The sequence below is a fragment of the Hyperolius riggenbachi genome, chromosome 7 (assembly GCF_040937935.1).
Source record: "Hyperolius riggenbachi isolate aHypRig1 chromosome 7, aHypRig1.pri, whole genome shotgun sequence".
NCBI lineage: Eukaryota > Metazoa > Chordata > Amphibia > Anura > Hyperoliidae > Hyperolius > Hyperolius riggenbachi.
Window position 1 is genome coordinate 94,566,477 of NC_090652.1, and position 21,683 is coordinate 94,588,159.

Below are 21,683 nucleotides of genomic sequence, written 5' to 3' on the forward strand. Positions count from 1 at the left end.
CTTTTACCTAGCAAAACGCCAACTTCGGCCGTGGCGTTAAAACGCTGAAAAATCCCTCTGGTGTGAAAGGGCCCTAAGAAACGTTGATAAGTGAATGTGTCAGTGATAATCTCTCCATTGTATGCAGCAGTAATGCCTGAGACATACATGCAATGCTGAAATCTCACAAGAAGGACACATAGCATGACGTGTAATTGACCAGCAGTATGATGACCAATAAGCAAAGTCACATGACCTCTACTGATGCCGCTACAGACAGGATGAGTGGGATGGACTCGCTTGATGAAGACACATGGCAGGAACTGGGTTCCCATGACTATCTGAGCCAACCTTGTAGCTGAAGCTGGACTTTAGCTGGCTGAGGTCACTCAGGTGCCAGTGGTCCGAGCTTGGGGTGAGCTTGCCACCCATGTGCCCACGTACCATTCCATCCGCCAGTGGAAAGACATTTAATGAATTTGGACGCTCCTTTCGGCTGGGAGAGAGAAGGATAAAATGGAGTATAGTTAGTGATCATGAAATAGATAAACATCAATAACAAACAACACCAACAGGTTTATTAAAATTGGGGCAAAGGAGGAAAATCACTGCAATTTCTATTATGAGTTCACGGACTAACAAAACAGTTCTGAAGCTCAAGTCTCCCTTTCAATGTCACCACATTTCAGCACCCTGTATCGCTACTAAGAATTGGTTCACATTGAGCTGGATCACCAACTGCGCTCTGATGGTGTGTTGTGGTTCCATTTCCAGTTTGGTGCATTTCCACCATAATCCTCCGTGGGAAACGCATCCGTTGCCCAGAAAAATTGCGCAGGTGGATTTTTCCTTTGCAATTGCCGCAGTGGATTTAATGGATCTGTTGCAGACTGATGAGTGTGACTGGATACTATGAATAACATAGGCTGTGTCGACTATGTTTTGCGATCCACTGTGATCAAAACGGATTGTCTGTTTTGTGTTGTGATGTGAACCAAGCATAAATGTTCTGACAGGCAGTTTTCACAGAAAATGAACTCTGGTTGTGTACACTTCATTGCTTGTTCATTTCCATTTGCTCATGTTCATGCCAGGCGTCCTTTAAAGGGAACCTAAAGCGAGAGGGATGTAGAGGCTGCCATTTTTATTTCCTTTTAAACAATGCATATTACCTGGCTGCCCTGCAAGCTTGTTTCAGTTGTGTGATTCTGACACTATTGAAGCCAAAGAGATCAGCAGGATAGTCAGGCAACTGGTATTGCTTAAAAGGAAATAAATACGGAAGCTTCTCTTTATGCTCCCTTTAAAGGACACCCGAAGTGACATGTGACATGATGAGATAGACATGTGTATTTACAGTGCCTAGCACACAAATAACTTTGCTGTGTTCCTTTTTTTCTTTTTCTGCCTGAAAGAGATAAATATCAGGTACGCAAGTCGCTGACTCAGTCCTGACTCAGACAGGAAGTGACTACACCCTCACTGATAAAAAATTCAAACTATAAAACACTTTTTTAGCGGAAAATGGCTTCTGAGAGCAAGAAAGAGATAAAAAGGGGAATTTCTGCTACGAAAGTGTTTTATAGTTGGGATTTCTTATCAGTGAGGGTCACAATGTAGTCACTTCCTGTCTGAGTCAGGACTGAGTCAGCCACTTACATACCTGATATTTAACTCATTCAGGCAGAGAAAGAAAAATAGGAACACAGCATAGGTATTTGTGTGCTAGGCACTGTACATACACATGTCTATTTCATCATGTCACATGTCACTTTGGGTATCCTTTAAGACAGGAGGCAAAGTAAGTGTCAATCTTCCATTTACAAGGATAAGGTACAAAATCCTCTAGTTAATGATCGATATGCTTTAAAAATCACCAGCAGAAGAATAAAATGCATGTACATTTAAACATTTACAGTATATGTACAGTGGAGAACACTAGTGCCATGTGGTGGTGAAAGTTCACTGTAATTATTCTACATGAGACAGACAACAGACAGTGGGGAAGAGCTACAACACAGAGGACAACAGGGGGCGCCATTCAACAGCAAGCATCAGCTAAACACACAGCAATGCTCTTATTGGCCAGCATTTATGTTCTAAACAAAAAAGCCTAAAACAGCAGCCAGAATGATTATTATTATTTCATATTAATATAGATGACATTATACAGTCCTTTCAAGTAGCCTAAATGCCTATCCAAAAAGTGATGTTGAAAAACAGTGCCCACGTCTACATATAGCATCTGGCCACAGTTACAGAGATCATAAAGTATATATAGTGATAGAGCTGCACACTAGGAATTCACTGGAAATGGCAATATAGAGTCCATTAGGAATATACTGTAGACACTTACTCAGACTCTTGTTCGTTCAAATGGACAATCAACAGGAAAATATCATCAGCAAATGGGGAAATAAAAAGAAAAATGCCACCCTAATGTATATTTCGTGGAGCATCTGTTCCACTTTATCAGGATGGAGGAAGAAAATGGTTTATAACTAGTGTTGTGAGAAAAAATATCCCAGCATTCTCATCTCCCCTGACATGCAATCACACCTGCATGATAATCCGGTGATGGCAGCTCCAGCCAAACAAATCTCCTTCACTGAAGAAGCCTGGTACACTATGGATCTTATTGCCATTTAACTAAATTCCATTTGTACAGTTCTCCCACTGTACGGACTTCATGGTTTACTGTATGCATTTGTAGAAGTATGCTACTGCTATAGACTGATATTAGAAATGGTTAATGGCATCCTACCTAATAGTCCCCGTGTCCCTGCATCCTCCTCCTGTGTGTCCCTGTGTCTGTGCTTTTGTGTACCGTGCATGCGCGCCATGCGGGCGGCAGTTAGAGCAGGAGGAGGACTGGGCCAGGGGGGTGGGGGGCCGGGTGTGTGCCCGGGCGTGCGTTGCTTATGAGGGAGAAAGGCAGTGCAGGGGGGGACACAGCCAGGGCCTAGTACCCGTTATTAAACAACAATTATATAGAAATAAGCAAGAAGTGCATTCGATTGGCCAAGTTCCAATCTGCATACAATTTGCATAAAAGCAAACCTGAAGCGAAAATAAACAAAGAAAAGGGTTTCATGTTTTCCAGTACTGGAAGAATTAGCCGCTAGCAGATCCGCAAAATGCTAGCAGATTTTGAAACGCTTTTTCTTATTTTTCTGCAGCGTTTCAGCTAGCGTTTTGCGGTTTTGTGTAGCGGTTTTGGTATAGTAGATTTCATGTATTGTTACAGTAAAGCTGTTACTGAACAGCTACTGTAACAAAAAACGCCTGGCAAACCGCTCTGAAGTGCCGTTTTTCAGAGCGGTTTGCGTTTTTCCTATACTTAACATTGAGGCAGAAACGCATCCGCAATCCAAAATCTGCAGCAGCCCGGGAGTATGAGTTTCTGCAAAACGCCTCCCGCTCTGGTGTGCACCAGCCCATTGAAATAAATTACCCTAGCGGATCCGCACCCGCAAGCAGATCGCAAACAGCAGCGGAAACGCTCCGGTGTGCACTAGGCCATAGTGAGCACCAGCAGGGTGGTGCAGGCTTCAAAGCAGTGATCTGTTACTTAAAAAAGTATATATATCTAATTAGCTGGGCAGATGCATTTCCAAAGCCATTAATATCAAAATGACAAGACTAGCAAGCAACAGGGACAACTAATTATCGAAAAGAGTTTTAATTGGATTATTTCAAGCAACACGCAGCAGCGAGAAGAATTTCATAATCTAAGCCATATCAACACTGATGGGACAGGAGTGACAGTTACCTCTTCCTCCATGTCTGGCGGTGACTGCAGTGACAATTCACAGACAAGACACCCAACACACAGTGGCCAACAGCACGAGAAGCAAGACAAGAAAACAGCGGTTAGATGCTCAGTTCATGCAGAAACATGTGCCAGAAATTAAACAAGCGAGCGGGAGAGCAGTTTGGAATAACACTGTGGCTATTTATTGTGCTACAAAGGCGGGGAGCTCAAGCTCAGTCACAGAACTCATTATGGGAATACCTTTGGTACAGGGCTGTGGAGTAATTTTGGGTACCTGGAGTCGGAGTTGGAGTTAATGGTTTCATAAACTGAGGAGTCGGAGTCGGGAGTCGGAGTCAGATGATTTTTGTACACCAATCCACAGCCCTGGTAAGTATTAGACTAAGGAGTCAGAGTTGAGGAGTCGGAGCCATTTTGAGTACCTGGAGTCGGTGGTTTCATAAACTGAGGAGTCGGAGTTGCAGTCGGATGATTTTTGTACCGACTCCACAGCTCTGCTTTGGTACCCCAATGTGCCAATATTAAGACCCCAAAAGTAGACAAGATTTGGGGTAAAGGCTAAAGGTTGTGCTCCGCTGCTATACCTCCCCCACCTGTCCAGATACTGAAATGATATTAACGCATGGTACAAAGCTGAAAGCCCAACTTCATCCACTGGAACAAGGATAGGAGGCGCCGTGGACATATATTGCTTGTTTTGATCATATATACAATAATTGTAATGCTTGAATTCCTACCTTATAGTAGTAAAACTCACTGGTAGGCAGTAATAGGTAATTTTCAAAATTTATTAGGGCAATAATGACAACGCGTTTCTCGGTCAACACCGCTTCCTCAGGTCTATAGATGTGCCCTTAAATACAAGTGGCGATAGTCAGGAAAATTCATAATGCTAAACACAAAACACTATAATCATAAAAACATAATAGCAAATAACATCATAAGATATACGATATTGCTATTATGTTTTTATGATTATAGTGTTTTGTGTTTAGCATTATGAATTTTCCTGACTATCTATTTCCTGATCATATATACTATTGTATATATGATCAAAACAAGCAATATATGTCCACGGGCGCCTCCTATCCTTGTTCCAGTTTCTTACACCCCAGGTTGGGGAAGTGTACACTTGGAAGTTTTCCAGTGATCACCTTTTTGGAGTAGCGACCATCCATAATATTTGAAGCAAGGCCGAGTGGGGACGGTACTTCCTCACATGCGACAAAGGTGATTGCTCTATTTGGCAACCTAATTTTGTGAGTATAATACTTTTTAGTTTATATACTCCCAGTGTCCGTTGGATAATACACGATTGGGCTCCCGGTGTCCCTGTGTTCCTTTTTGTCTTCCATAAGAACCAACTTCATCCACAGATTTTATTTTTAGATAATTTTACTGTCCCATCCAGGTTTTACATACGGTAATTTACTTTCTGTCCTGACAGTAAAAAGATGAGAAACTCACGATAAAATGAAAAAAACTTTTTGGGCAGAGTTGGGATGATTAAACCTGTGTCAAATTTTTATAGCTGTCTGGTACTTCACTCCAGGACTACCACTGTGCTTGGAAGTTTATGGAGGTCCAAGGGATAGGAAGTGAAGAAAAATCTCCCTAGATGTTGACAGAAAGTGAGGACAAATCTCCATAGCGGTGATATAGGTGATGAAAACAACTTGACAGTAGTTATAAATCTCACCCACTCTATCAAAGACTATTCAAATGGATTGGCTAAAATGGAGCTTCTATGCAACATCTATGTTTTGCCAAAATAGAGACGTAGTTCTGGGAGAAATCTTGGGTGGGGCTTGAAATACGGACTCATTTTACATTTTAAAATGGTGGGAGGTGTTTTGAGCCACAGCAGTTAGTGCCATTAACATGCATGTATTTCATTACAAAATATATAACAAGCAGCCATCGGTGCATACAGACAGGAACAATATATACACAGAGTTACACACATATGCAGATAATATGAAACACAATACATACTGTACTTTATCCAGCATCAACTAATATTGTCTATAATAGTGAGGCTCACATTTCTGACTCACTCTTCTCTATACTATTACCTGATACATTGTAAAGTAGTTGTAATATTATATATTTATTAATGGTTTGTATACCTAAAAAATGTGTAGTGTCAGACAGCCTGTATTACGCAAACATTTAAAAAATAAAAATCCCATTTGTATGAAGAACTCATTATTTGGTCTGGGCATACATCTCCACTCTGATGGAGCATACATAGACAGATGTCCTGGCAGTGGCACCCCAGCCTTTGCCCTCCATGTACCTACAAACACCTACCGAACTGAACAAGTGTGTTGGCTGGCTCAGCTGTCACTTCTCTCTTAGTTCCCTTGCCTGTCATAGGTAGCTATATGTGCCCCTTAGGATTAGGTAGCTAGAGGAACCTCAGTATGAAGTAGCTGGTAGTGTCCCCAAGTATCAGCTGGCTAGAGGTGCCCCGACTGAAGGGAGATATGGTCAGTGAAATGCAGAGACCTCTCATTTACATTCTGCCTTGGACTCTTTATAGGGAAGGAAGGTAGAAGGCACTTGTGGAGGGGGAGTGACCCGCCTTCCCATCATCAGCCGCCTGTAGGCATGTGCCTATGGTGCCTTATGGTAAATTTGGCCCTGGATGTTGGCTTAACACTGGTGTATATGTGTGTGTATATTTCAAATTACCACAATATAGACCTTTCTTACATCAGTGCAGTTTCTAGGCTAAAATGCACCCAGGGCGAGGGTGTAAAAATTGCGCCCCCCCCCCCCCTAGGTTAGATAGGTAGGTGCCTCTCAGTATAGGTTAGATTAGGTAGGTGCCCCCTAGTATAGGCTAGATTAGACAAGTGCCCCCCAGAATAGGTTAGATTAGGTAGCTGCCCCCCAGTATAGGTTAGATAAGGTAGCTGCCCCCCCAGTATAGGTTAGGTAGGTGCCCCCCAGTATAGGTTAGGTAGGTGCCCCCCAGTATAGGTTAGATTAGGTAGCTGCCCCCCAGTGTAGGTTAGATAGGTAGCTGCCCCCCCAGTGTTGGTTATATTAGGTAGCTGCCCCCCAGTGTAGGTTAGATAGGTAGCTGCCCCCCAGTGTAGGTTAGATAGGTAGCTGCCCCCAGCGTAGGTTAGATTAGGTAGGTGCCCCCCAGTGTAGGTTAGATAGGTAGCTGCCCCCCAGCGTAGGTTAGATTAGGTAGCTGCCCCCAGTATAGGTTAGATAGGTAGCTGCCCCCCAGCGTACGTTAGATTAGGTAGCTGCCCCCAGTATAGGTTAGATAGGTAGCTGCCCCCCAGTGTAGGTTAGATTAGGTAGGTGCCCCCCAGTGTAGGTTAGATAGGTAGGTGCCCCCCAGCGTAGGTTAGATTAGCAGCTGCCCCCCAGCGTAGGTTAGATTAGGTAGATGCCCCCAGAATAGGTTAGATAGGTAGATGCCCCCAATAATGGAGGGGGGAGCCGCAGGGAGGGCAGCCCGACCTCTCCCTCCCTCTCCTCTCCCGGGCGCCCTCCGTGCTCCCCCCTCAGATGCAGAGTCCGTGAGCAGCAGGGAAGCGCTGTTTACAACTCACCGGCTGCCTGGCTCCAAGCGCTGCTCTCTCGCCGCTGGTCTCCTCTCTCTGTATAGATACTGATACACGCTGCTTCCGGCTACAGGAAGCAGCGTGTATCAGTACGTATACAGAGAGAGAGAGAGGAGACCAGCGGCGAGAGAGCAGCGCTTGGAGCCAGGCAGCCGGTGAGTTGTAAACAGCGCTTCCCTGCTGCTCACAAACTCTGCATCTGAGGGGGGAGCACGGAGGGCGCCCGGGAGAGGAGAGGGAGGGAGAGGTCGAGCTGCCCTCCCTGCGGCTCCGGCTCCCCCCTCCATTATAGCGCCCCCCTCCCAACAGCGCCCCGGGCGGCGGCACGCTCCGCACGGGGCAAGAAACGGGGCTGTCTTACATAACATCAGATCTGCGGCTGCTAAATCCTTCTGATTGATAGGAGGGGATGAATTAAAATTCTACAGAATTCTTTGATTCAGAGAAACAATTGTATTCATTATTTCAAACTGTTCTTTCCATTATTCGTGTCAGCACTAACCTTCGGCCTGTCATTCCCCCCTCGGACTGGCTGTTTCCAGCTACCTGCTGCAGCTTGGACCGCTCAATGTGCTCCATATATGTTTGGATCATCTGTTGAGGGAAAACAACATAATATCAGTTCATTTTTAGGAAACGGAAGACTGACAACATGAGGTTTGAAGAATGCAATATCGAGAGTGGTAACAATGGTGTTCAGGCCACAAAACCAATGGTGAGAACCTAATCTGAGACAGGTAATTTTGGCACATCGCTGAGGCAATGATTTGGACGCCGCCGTAGGTATTAAAGGACATCCGAGGTGAAAATAAACTAATGAGATAAACAATCGTATCTATCCTCCTTTTCCTAAAAATAACTTCTTTAGATATGCCACAGTTTTATTTTATATTTGAATCTAGATTTTAAGTTTTTACTGTTTCATTGTCCCTGCTCAATGATAGCTTCATTTAAGTATGCCAGAGCTCAAATCAGGAAAGTGTTTTATGGCTGTAATTACTTATCAGTGAGGGTTACACTATAGTCCAACCCGGTCCCGACCTGGGCAGAAACGGTTACTTGCATACCTGATTTGTAACTTTTTCAGGCAGAGAAAGAAAAAAAGGAACACAGCATAGTTATTTGTGTGCCAGGCACTGTACAAACATGTCTATCTCATCATGTCACCTCGGGTATCCTTTAATGCGAATTACAGGTATAGCAGTGCTCGGTGACTCATTTGGGCACTGGCATTAGACATAACTCAAATCAACAAAAAGGCAAAAGCCGGTGCCCGAATTAAGTGTTCCCCGCAGCTGCTACAACTTTGTCGGAGGAATAGTATTTAGCATAAGTAGGAGTTTGGCTACACCAGGCTGAGACATCTTTCGGCTCCACCCAGCACTCAAATTTGCCCGTGCCATTTTTTTGAAACCCATTAGCAGCTGCAATGGAGTTATTTGGTTTGAGACATGTGCCCTGCTTTTGACCTCAGTCAGCAGAATTTCTTGTGCTGTAAATTCTTGGAATGCTTTGATCTCTCCCTGCTAACTGAAAATACAGAAACTGAAAGCAGAAGTCCTCTGTTATTGTTTCACACTGTCCCCTGGTGACAAGTGGCCATAAATACACATTACAGCAGTACTAATTAGTAGCCAACAAATAAGAAGTAAAAAATGTGCTAAAATAAATTGCCTGGGAGCACTTGCAAGTCTCTAAATACATTGGCTGCTAAAGGGTTCATATACTTGGATTAATATATATGGATTCATTTGGCTCTATGAAGTAGGACTTGAAAATTAGAGCCAAATTAATCCATGCCACGCACTGATGAGGATCAACCAATCTGAAACAGTCTGTATGCATGATGGATTATTATGGCTCTGTACTAATTACAAGCTGACACATGATTGCATTCCAGCGGATCTGAAGGTGTGTTTAGCTTCTATTAGGACGACAATGGGTAATTTGCATATATTCAGCAGTGTTGCCCTGGGAGACATCTCAAGCTCACTCCAACCTGAATTATCGCAAATTCTTTCTGTTTTAGGAAAGCAAACTTTTGTTTTCCATGCATTTTAGTAAGGGGGCTTTTTGGACCATTGTAGCTACTAGCCCCTTACACACTCCAATGAGTTCTGGTTCGCCATGACCTTGCTGGTTAGTCTGTACCTTTAATATTAAAATGAATGCAAATCCTAATTTCACTGGTATAGGTCTGTAGACATTATACAGCCAACCAACATGGCTAGATTATACCATACAATAAAGGAAGCAATGAAATATGGTTTAAATTAATTTTACATCCCTGGTAATGGAGGTTCTCTCCTCCATATTGTCTATACTCTCTTGGTTGTCAGTCAAAAATGCACACATTCTATAGATAATGTCCAGGAGAAAAACATGTGAATGTACAGGAATCGGTATAAGGCAGCAGAGCAGGATCATCCACCAGGCAACATAGGCAGGTGCTTGGGGCCTAGTGGGTGTCAACGGGCCCACCGGCCACCTTCTCTGACCTCTCTCCACTTCATCTTACCAAAAAGACCATGAGAAGGCCCCTGATCTACTACCTTGCCTAGGGCCCCAATACATCTTAATCCATCTCTGCACATGGGCATAGGTTACAGTCAGCCCTCCACTGACAGATATGATCAATGAGATACTAATTCTCTGACTTTGTTGCAGGTTGCATGCAGCTTAGAACTGGGCTAACCAAATCAGTGGCGTAGCTAATGAGTTGTGGGACCCGACGCAAGTTTTACAATGGGGCCCCCCAAGCACTCTATACATAGAAATTGATACGGTGCACCAAAACCTGCCAATGGCAACTACAGTGTCAGAGTTGCAAGAAGGGGATGGGGAGCAGTGTGTTAATGATCACTACTATTCAAAGCATCTATAGAAGTGATTATTACCAGCACAGCACCAATAGAGAGCTAATACAGCAGTTGAGGGAGGGCCCTTCGGGGTCCCTCTGGCCCAAGGGCTCCGATGCGGTGGCTACCTCTGCGACCCCTATTGCTACGCCCCTGAACCAAATGCAGTATAAGATTTTGATTGGCTTTCTAAGCTGCATGCAATTTCCATCAACAATGCTGCAAAGTCAATAAACTGGCTTTTCATTGGCCAGCTCTGTCCAGTGACTGTGGTGCTTACTGTGAAGGGTGCAGCACAGCATGGCACTCAATGGCCAGCCTAGTAGATGAATGAATCTAGCATGAGATGTCTGCAGCTGCTGCATGGCTCTGGCATAATACCACCTGTCACATTCCAAATTGTGAACTAGTCCATTCAGCTCAAGGTATTGCACAATGGCAGGTAGGTGCTCTGTGCGTAGCACTGGGTTCTCACTTAAAGCAAACCTTGAAGTGAAAATAAACTTATGACATAATGAATTGTATGTGTAGTACAGCTAAGCAATAGAACATTAGTAGCAAAGGAAAGAGAGTCTCATATTGTTTTCCAGTACAGGAGCTTCTCTGAACTATTCAACATGAACCCACTAGGTCAAATACAGTCCTGTTTTCTAAAGCACTTAAACAGTCAAGAAACAGTGCTAGAAAGCTTGAGATGAGGTTTTATCGCAGGAAAGATCAAAGATTTGCTTTGTTTATAGCTTATAAGACAGACCGTGGTTTTAACCAGCTTAGCGGTAATGACGAGCTCAGCTCGTCCATTACCGCCGCGCTGGATTGCTCAGGCCCTGGTAGGCCGATTTTCACAAGTTTTTTCTTAAAACACGCAGCTAGCACTTTGCTAGCTGCGTGTTGTTATCGATCGCCGCCGCATTACAGGTGCCCCTGAGCAGCCTGGCCAATCAGCGCCAGGCAGCGCTAAGGGGTGGATCGGGACTCCCTCCAACGCCATGACGTGGATGACGTCGATGATGTCATCCCGATCGTTGCAATGGCGACAGGGGAAGCTAAACAGGAAATCCCGTTCGGAACGGGATTTCCTGTTTGCTCTGATCGCTGGAGGCGATCGGAAGGGGTGGGGGGATGCCGCTGCACAGCGGCTATCATGTAGCTAGCGCTAGGCTAGCTACATGATTTAACAAAAAAAAAAAAATTAAATAAAATGTGCTGCGCCGCCGCCCTGGCCATTCTAATAGAACGCCAGGGTGGTTAAAACTGCAACTGTGACAGCATGATGCAATGTTCTTAAAAAAAAATAAAAATAAATAAAAAAGCTACATAACTTAAAAAAATATAAATAAAATATGAGACTTTTCTTCACTACTAATGTTCTATTCATTATCCGCACTACACATACAATTCATTATATCATCATTATTTTTTTCCGCCTTAGGTTTGCTTTAATTCAACTCTGTGTACATTGGCCCTAAGAGTAATGAATGTATGAGCGCAGTTTAAAAAGCTTATTAAACAACGTTATACTCTACCTTTATCCTGGATCCACACCATACAATTTTTTGGCATATTTACTGTATTTCCAGCATGTCCGATCTTAGGTTCGATCATTTTTTTTTGTTTGTTTTTTAGCGATTTTCTGATCGATTTCCATAGAAGCGAACGGAAATCGATCAGAAAATTGCTCAAAAAAACGATCGATCCTCAGATCAGGTGGAAATAATCGATCTGGCAGGTAAGTCTGCCCCAAAAAATTGTATGGTGCGGATCCAGCACTAAACTGGACACCTGAATACTATAGCAGCATTATCGGCAATAACAATGGTCTCCCCGTACCTCGGTGTGCCGCTGGTGTAAGGCATTGTATTCCTTCTTCATTTCTGACTCCCGCTCTTCTAGCCTGGAAACTGAGAGATACAAATGCTTTTATGAATGCCAGCAATATGATTCTGCAGTTAGAGATGATCAGTTTATCCTACGCAAGGTCTCCTAGAGGAGAATTAACAGAGAATCATGTGGTTCATTAGGAAGTTTCTGACTGGCTATCCACAATTATGTGATCACGTCTCACTTTTGCTACCTGCGTAGGCTGCGTGAAGAACAAAGACGAGACGTGGTAACATGGATACAACAAACCAGCCAATCAGAGGCCTAAAAACCGATCACCTAATCATGGTTATCACATGCTTCTCCATAAAGCCTCCTGCAGGACAGTTTATGTAAGAGAGACTGATCTGTGCAGCTGCCATTTCATCCTAACAGTTTTATAGCAAGTTAAACAAATGGTAAATATTAAACATAAGCCTGAATATAAAAATAGAGTATATTTTACACACAGGTATAACTGGTTATCATTGGTTTAATTCAGAGTTTTCAGTATAGCCCCCATTTCAAAGATTATCGTTCTTTTATCCATATAGAATCCCCCCCCCCCCCCCCCCCCTTCATAAAAATAAGTTACACAAGCCAAACTCAATCCATTTCAATCTTTCTGGTTCATGCACTGATGTATATTTGTTTACTATATATTTTTATACAACACATTTTTTTAAATTTACAATCTATAGAATTTGTTATACATTTTATTCATCATGTTAAATCTGTCACTGTAATTACCAGTCCTGTATAAAGTATATTGGCGTATACCAATGTCTTTATTATTATGTACCCCAATGTCTGTTTCTTACTTTGTACAGTGCCACGGAATATGTTGGCGCTTTATAAATCAATAACAACAATAATCTGTCCTGATTTTTTGTAAGAGAGAAAAAAAAAAGGAGGTGGACATACAGTGAAGGCATCTCCCAGAATGCTTAGCGGCACTCACTTTGGTCAGCATAGTTTTTGGTCTTTAGCTCCTGCTGCCGGGACTGGAATTCGAGGCTTTCCACCTGGTACTGGAGGTCTTTCTTCTCCTGTTCAAGAGCATCTTCAAACTCAATGAATTTCTAGAACAATGAAACAAAAGAGCAAAATATGAAGGAGACCGCATAGAACTATAAAACATGCTGAGGGGTGTGCATTGCTTGGCAATGGTTACAGTGTAAACAAGCCCTCATATCACTGCTGGCTCCCCTCCTTGCAATGTTCCCACTCAGAGGTGTAACTAAAAATGATGGGACCCCGAGGAGTCTACAAAGTCAAACATGAAGAATCCAGATAATATAACCAAAAGATGTACATTTTCCAATATGTAAAGTAAGTGCAGAGTTTATACAGTGTTAAGACATTGCTATAGGTAGAACGTAAAAGTAGGAACTAATATTATTTCCTGATTAACCTAACAGCAGATGTGCTGTTTTTGAATGGTTTTATCAGTATGGGTTTCGTTTTTATAAATGACATTGATGAACTTGATTGAGAGCCCATTCACACTTGAGTGTTTTGCAACTGATTTCGGCAAAACGCTCAAACGCTAGCGCTTTTGAAAGCGCTAGTGTAATAAAACCCTATGGGCCCGTTCTTACTTGGGCATTTGCAAATCGTCCAAAGTCGCGAAAAGCAAACGCGTAGCTTGCACCATTTTCAGGCGATTTCCCGGCGATCACGTTACAGTGCTATAGAATCGCTAAACGAGATCGCGGAGAAATCGCTGCACTGTCCAGTGATTTTTCCACAGGAAATTGCGGAAAAATCACTCCTGCAAAATGCTGGCAAAAATCGCCGGCGTTTTGCGCTTTTAAGTGTGAATGGGCCCTTATAAGCAGTGCTACTCTGAGCTTCTCTTTCTGTGCTGGTCTTGCACTAATAATGTCACTCAGGGCCCTTCCATATTGAAAATTACAACCGCAATTGTGGTGCTCTGCGATTGTGATTTTTGTTTTTCTATTTGTTGATGTATTTTGACCTGATTATGTGTGCGATGGGCGAGCACAATTTCGATTCACAAAATGAAAAAAAGAAAAGCCATGGGAAGTTTTTCAAATGGAAGATGGCAAAGCAAATCGCATAGCACCACGTTTGCCATGCAATTTGCATGCGCTCCCATTCATTTAAACTAGTTGCAAATGCAGGCAAACTGCAGCAGGCACTAGGTTTGCAGTTGGGTTGAAATCAGATTGCACCAATCTGTACAGGGCACCGTTATTACTATGCCAATCACATTGCCCTTGCATTCAGCAAAATGCATGTGGTTTGAAAATCGGATTGACACGCCTGCAGCGTGGAAGGGCCCTTAGATAGGAGTGTAAATATTGTTACTATGGGGACTTTGATAGTGGCATCTCCAGCTTCAAATTTTTTTTGGGGGGGTGGGGCACAAACTGGGTATGGTGGCTGGCTGGTGGGGCCCATTTGGGTGATCAAAATATTGCAAACAGTACTCAGAGGCTTTTGAACAGAGCAGATTGTCCAGATGATGGTACTATTATGGAAGAAAAGTTACCTACAGATGTACTTGGCTAGTTGGCTGGCATGCTTTTATACCTACTTGTGTAGCAAGCTGCTCCTGCGTGGACAGATCACAGACAAATCATTCCAGCCCCCGCCTGTGTCTGACGACTCTACAAGCAAGGGGAGGAGGAAGACGCAGGAGGAAGAGAAACACTGTGTGTGTGCAATTCCTTATCTTAATAGCTAAGCATTGTTGCAGACTTAAGGAAGTTTTGAATCAGGATAATACCATGTATTTGCGAATTTAAAAGAAAAACAGTAAGCTTTCAGCTAGTAAGCATTCCTCAGACTTTATTCCTTTTGACTGACAATATCAGAACATGCAATCAGAAGGCGGTAGAATTTTTTTTTTGCAAACATAAGTGTCATACATATGCATTAATTACAAGGGATCTTGCAAGGATTGTGAGGTATTTATGGCAGATAGAGAAGACCACTGGTGTACTTAACGCATACATCGGCTGAAATGGAGAGTTTTTTTACAGACTGTATCCTGTTCAGTGTATTCTGCCGGAGCATGGAAACAGTTAACTATGAATAACTTAGCAAGGGGAAGGCACAGTGTTTCCTTGGGGGGGGGCAGTTCTCCAGCATGCCCCAGTGTAATGCTGCCACTGGACTATGCTGTGGGCTGCTTTCTTTAAATGTAATTAAAAATATACAGACCATGACACCATAAAACACCATATCTCACAGAAACAAAACCATCTGGAGCAGCTCCATTGCTCAGTTAGAGCCAGAGTCATTGGCTGTGACCAGTTACAAGGTCTGTACTGGACAGCAAGCGATCTCAAGGTCACATGGCTCCTCTCCGCTCAGTCACACAATAAAAAAATATATGGGAGACTCTTCATGCATACAACTGAATGTCACAAATTAAACCTAACAGCACAAGTAAAGTAGCTGTGCTTGAATTCATTTGTTTTACAACTGGCTCCAGCCCCTCTAGTAAAAAAAGACAGAGGAAGGACGAGGTGAACAAAGATTCGGTAATGTAAATGATAAAAGGATAAACTCACAAAGGTGGGTTGCAACAAGAGGCAACCAACCACACGAAGCAGATGGAGAATTATGACCCCTCTCCACTAGGGTATTCCAGGTTTAGCTGGATAGAGTTGGTCACACTCTTGAAAAGGTGATTGGTACCAAGGGTGGCAATGCCACCATGAGCCTAAAACTAAGTACACACGGACCAACCTGCAGCCTGATTATCATCTGTCTGTTGGATGATAATCAGGCATGTGCACACATACAAACAACTTGATGAGCAACTGATAACAGGCAGTTTGATCAATTCAACTGTTGGATGTATGTTGGTCTGATATCATGCAATTGGTGTGCAGTTGGTGCGTGTGTACAAGTTGTTTGAAAGACTTGTACTTGTTTTGAACGTGTAGGCTGTCAGTCCTCCTGCGTGTGCAGTATGTTAATTGAGTTGGTTGTTTAGCCGTCTAGGCGTGTTTACGTACAGGTCATGTGGTTCATCAGGTTGTGTGGTTTGTCATGTTGGTCATGTGGATGTGTGCATGTTGGACGTGTGTATGAGACTTGACCCCCACCCGTAGGAGAGGGAGGTGAAACTGGCACAACAGGGGTGAAGAGGCTCCCAGGGTAAAATAAAATTGCATTAAAAACAATGACCTCTGGAATGAAACAATATGTAAATAAAACAGGATATGTTTTATTAGCACGGGCAACGCGTTTTGTCAGTGCAAGCCTACTTCCTCAGGCCAAGGAAAGTGCCAATGGATTTCTAAAACTGGCTGTGCTAGAAATAAAATGTCACTAGTTTCCAATCAATTAGGTGGCTGTTGATTAATGCACCTGCCAGCTAATTGATTGGCAGCCAATAGCTTTTATTTGCTAATACAATTTCCATTTCTTGGAGATTTCCCCATCAGGAGAATTTTCTTTTCCATAATACACTCTGAGTTACTGGTTGTATTGTTTGGGGTACCAAATAGGCCAGAAACGTCCCTGATAGTAGGGATTAGATTGTGAGCTTCTTTGAGGACAGTTAGTTACATGATTATGTATTTTGTGACGTGCTGCAGAAGAGGTCATCTCTCTATGGATAAAGAGATGACTATTGCACACAGAATGGATGGCGGCACATGAACGATACTGCTGCACATTTGATGTACATCAGGGTTTGCAGATGGAAGAGAGAAGTGTTGTACATTAAAGGACACATGAAGTGAGAGTTATGGAGGCAGCCATATTTATTTCCTTTTACACAATATCAGTTGCCTGGCAGTCCAGCTGATATCTTTGACTGCAGAAATGTCTAAATACCACATCTGAAAAAAGATAAGACAATGGTAAATTCAGTCAGACTTCGGTCAGAGAACCTGATCTGCATGCTTGTTCAGGGTCTACGAGTACAAGTTTTAGAGGCTGGCTAAAAGTATTAGAGGCAGAGGATCAACAGGATGCCAGACAAGTACTGTTTAAAAGGGAATATGGCAGTCTCCATATCCTTCTCAGTTCAGGTGTACTTCAAATAAATGGGCTACTGCACAAGAAAGAGGGGATCTGCTGCCTACAGAGCCAGATCATCCATAATGCAACTTAGGCAGCTGCCTAGGGCCTGATGGGTGTCTAGGGGCCCGGCTGACACCTTTTCTGTACCTGTTGTCCCCACCTTACTTTATAAAAGAAACCAGGTAGCCAGCAAGGGGAGGTAAATTTGGTATTTTGCCTAGGGCCCCATTTCATGTTAATCCATCTGTGGCTGGATGTGTAAGATAGGCTGCATATAGGAGGAAGGAGCATTAATGGCTTTTTTCAAAGGAGAACTGTAGAGAGAGGTGTATGGAGGCTGCCATATTTATTTCCATTTAAGCTATACCAGTTACCTGACTATCCTGCTGATCCTCTGCCTCTAATACTTTCAGGCATGGACCCTGCACAAGCATGCAGCAGATCAGGTTTTTCTGACAATTATGACAGATATGACAAGATTAGCTGCATGCTTGTTTCTGGTGTGATTCAACCACTACTTCAGCCAAATAGATCAGCAGGGCTGCCAGGTATTGCTTAAAAGGAAATAAATATGGCAGCCTCCATATATCTCTCACTACAGTTCTCCTTTCAAGGCAAAGATAAATCTGGCTTGACTGCCAGCTCCTGGGAATGTGCTGCACTTCCAAGCCTGACCACCTGGAGCAGCAAAACATACATCAGAAGACATAGCCAGCAACTATGGTAGCTTTTTGGAACCAAATCCCTGTACCACTTTATACCTCACATCACTCTGTATTGTGGCATCCACATAAACATATACCATGGGAAAGTACGGATAATAGATGATAGAAGGTTGGGAGTGGTTTGAATAATAAAACACAGGCAGCACTTTGGCATAGTGGTTAGCGCTCTCGCCTTGCAGTGCTGGATTCCAGGTTCAAATACCAGCCTGGGCACTATTTGCACGGAGCTTGTATGTTCTCCCCATGCCTGCATTGGTTTCCTCTGGGCACTCCGGTTTCCTCACATATCCCAAAAACCTACAAATAATTGTCTTTCCCCTAAATTGGCCGTAGACTATGATACATACATACCAGTAGTCATATAACTATGGTAGGGATTAGATTGTGAACCCCTCTGAGGGACAGTTAAGTTAACTTAACATACTCTGTACAGCACTGCAGAAGATGTTGGCGCTATATAAATACTAATTAATAATAATAATAAAATAAAGAAAATAATTCTTCATGGCATGCGTGTCTAGGAAGGGGGTAAGAATGGTTGAAGCTGTGGCAGAGTTTGGTGTGAAAATGAAATTCTACCATAGTTAAGAAAAAGGGATTCCATTAGTTCAGCTGTCATGATTAATGCCACATTACTAGTTCAGACTGCTTAGAAAAGCACACATGATGTCCATAGCAAAAGATAGTCCAACTTTATTAAATCAGGATAAAATCCATACAGCCAGGTAACTGACATGTTTCGGACCTACTGGTCCTTAATCATAGCACATTGGTGGAGCGGAAGTCATCTTGTTTTCTCTTCAGACTGCTTACCTTGTATATTTAAACTGAGCTCACCGGAACAGAGTTTGTAAAGACCGGCAGCATCAGAGCTTCCTTACAGTCACTCAGAGAGAAGAGGTGTGGGAAACAAGCAACAATGCTACCTATATTGGCACTAGACTACGATATATACACTACACGATACGATACATACACAGGCATAGGACTATGGTAGGAATTAGATTGTGAGCCCCTCTGCGGGACAGTTAAGTGAAAAGTCAATATATTCTGTACAGCACTGCGGAAGATGATGGCTCTACATAAATGCTAAATAATCATAATAATAATGATCTGTACAGTTGGATGTTTGTGCTGGAAAGGAATAATAAGTATCTGGACTGTATGGACTGAAAACTGGCACAAAAAGAGTAGTTTGTAAACTAGAAACACAATGCAACTAGAGCTTACTGTCAGATTTGGAAATTCACAGCTGCTGGCAACCTAAAATGAACATGTTTTGAAAAAGCATGTTTAATTCCCTTTAAAGTGATCTGGAGACGTTAGTGACGGGACCCGGTTCCCAAAGCTGCGGGCAGGGGAGGATGGCGGCGTGGGAGTGATCGGAGTGGATGGGGCTGGTATGTACAGTGGGTTGCAAAAGTATTCGGCCCCCTTGAAGTTTTCCACATTTTGTCATAATACTGCCACAAACATGAATCAATTTTATTGGAATTCCACATGAAAGACCAACACAAAGAGGTGTACACATAAGAAGTGGAACGAAAATCCTACATGATTCCCAACATTTTTTTTACAAATAAATAACTGCAAAGTGTTGTGTGCATAATTATTCGGCCCCCTTTGATCTGAGTGCAGTCAGTTGCCTATAGACATTGCCTGATGAGTGCTAATGACTAAATAGAGTGCACCTGTGTGTAATCTGATGTCAGTACAAATACAGCTGCTCTGTGAGGGCCTCAGAGGTTGTCTAAGAGAATATTGGGAGCAACAACACGGTGAAGTCCAAAGAACACACAAGACAGGTCCAAGACAGATCAGGGATCAAGTTATTGAAAAATTTAAAGCAGGCTTAGGCTACAAAAAGATTTCCAAAGCCTTGAACATCCCACGGAGCACTGTTCAAGCGATCATTCAGAAATGGAAGGAGTATGGCACAATTGTAAAAATACAATATGTAGAAAAAGAAGCCGAACCTCCGGGCACCTTCCGTCCAATCTCTTTATTGCAGTGCTTAGGTACAGGTGATACATCTACGATACATTCGGGATACGGATCCTCAAGTAACGGTGTGATGGAGGTGGGGGGGAGCCGGGCACCGAATGGGGCTTGAGATGGCAGTTTCGCGTCTCAGTGGACGCTTGGTCACGCTGTGCTCTAAGGAGCACAGCGTGACCAAGCGTCCACTGAGACGCGAAACGGCCGTCGCAAGCCCCATTCGGTGCCCGGCACCCCACCCCCCCACCTCCATCACACCATCACTTGAGGATCCGTATCCCGGATGTATCGTAGATGTATCACCTGTACCTAAGCACTGCAATAAAGAGATTGGACGGAAGGTGCCCGGAGGTTCGGCTTCTTTTTCTACATATTGGATGTTATTGATGGCTTTCTTCACACAGTCCGATGTGCACACGTCCCAGCAGTGGATGCAGGAAGCGTCGGTGATTTGGTGAGAACGTTCTCTGCCCATGCACTCACACTACTCCATAGCATTGTAGGGAGTGCCACTCATATCTGTTTCTCTGTGTTTAAAAACAATTGTAAACCTACCAAGACAAGGTCATCCACCTAAACTCAAAGGCTGAACAAGGAGAGCGCTGATCAGAAATGCAGTCAAGAGGCCCATGGTGACTCTGGACGAGCTGCAGAGATCTACAGCTCAGGTGGGAGACTCTGTCCATAGGACAACTATTAGTCATGCACTGTACAAAGTTGGCCTTTATGGAAGAGTGGCAAGAAGAAAGGCATAGTTAACAGAAAGTATAAGAAGTCCCGTTTGGAGTTTGCCACAAGCCATGTGGGGGACACAGAATGGAAAATCCAAATGGAACTTTTTGGCCAAAATGCAAAATGCTATGTGTGGCGGAAAACTAACACTGCACATCACTCTGAACACACCATCCCCACTGTCAAATATGGTGGTGTCAGCATCATGCTCGGGGGGTGCATCTCTTCAGCAGGGAAAGGGAAGCTAGTCAGAGTTGATGGGAAGATGGATGGAGCCAAATACAGGGAAAACTTGGAAGAAAACCTCTTGGAGATTGCAAAAGACTTGAGACTGGGGCGGAGGTTCACCTTCCAGCAGGACAATGACCCTAAACATAAAGCCAGGGCAACAATGGAATGGTTTAAAACAAAACATGTCTATGTGTTAGAATGGCCCAGTCAAAGTCCAGATCTAAATCCAATCGAGAATCTGTGGCAAGATCTGAAAACTGCTGTTCACAAACGTTGTCCATCTAATCTGACTGAGCTGGAGCTGATTTGCAAAGAAGAATGGGCAAGGATTTCAGTCTCTAGATGTGCAAAGCTGGTAGAGACATACTCTAAAAGACTGGCAGCTGTAATTGCAGCAAAAGGTGGTTCTACAAAGTATTGACTCAGGGGGCCAAATAATTACGCACACCCCACATTGCAGTTATTTATTTGTAAAAAATGTTTGGAATGATGTATGATTTTCAATCCACTTCTTACATGTACACCACTTTGTATTGGTCTTTCACATGGAATTCCAATAAAATTGATGCATGTTTGTGGCAGTAATGTGACAAAATGTGGAAAACTTCAAGGGGGCTGAATACTTTTGCAACCCACTATATAAAAGCTTTTTAATGTTTCAGCTCTGGTACACTTTAAATGACTCTGAAGTGATACGAATAAAAGACGTAATTATGAACATAAGGCGAGCTCCAAAGATATCCTGAGGGTACCCCGTCTCATTGGGACCTTCACGGATGATTCACACAGGGTCTTTGAGATCATACAACACTATTGGCCCATCCTACAGAAGGATAAAGAACTATCGAGACATCTCCCTGATACTCCAGCCATCACCTATAGACGGTCACTCAATCTACGTGACATACTTGTCCATAGCACGTAT

At 43.3% G+C, this 21,683-nt stretch overlaps 1 protein-coding gene across 15 annotated transcripts in view; it reads right to left on the minus strand.

Annotated features, from left to right (window-relative positions):
• MAPK8IP3 (mitogen-activated protein kinase 8 interacting protein 3) overlaps positions 1–21,683 on the minus strand; it is a 175,666-nt gene that overhangs the window by 82,745 nt on the left and 71,238 nt on the right. For 8 of the 15 annotated variants that reach the window (XM_068244368.1, XM_068244367.1, XM_068244369.1 and 5 more), the window contains 5 exons: positions 13,024–13,144; positions 12,033–12,103; positions 7,847–7,938; positions 3,752–3,775; positions 331–475 (listed from right to left, as the gene is read on the minus strand). In XM_068244368.1, coding sequence (XP_068100469.1) covers positions 331–475; positions 3,752–3,775; positions 7,847–7,938; positions 12,033–12,074 — 303 coding nt within the window. In that variant the 5' untranslated portion in view covers positions 12,075–12,103; positions 13,024–13,144. The remainder of the gene's footprint in view (positions 1–330; positions 476–3,751; positions 3,776–7,846; positions 7,939–12,032; positions 12,104–13,023; positions 13,145–21,683) is intronic. The other 7 variants (XM_068244373.1, XM_068244372.1, XM_068244371.1 and 4 more) reach the window with 3 other exon arrangements.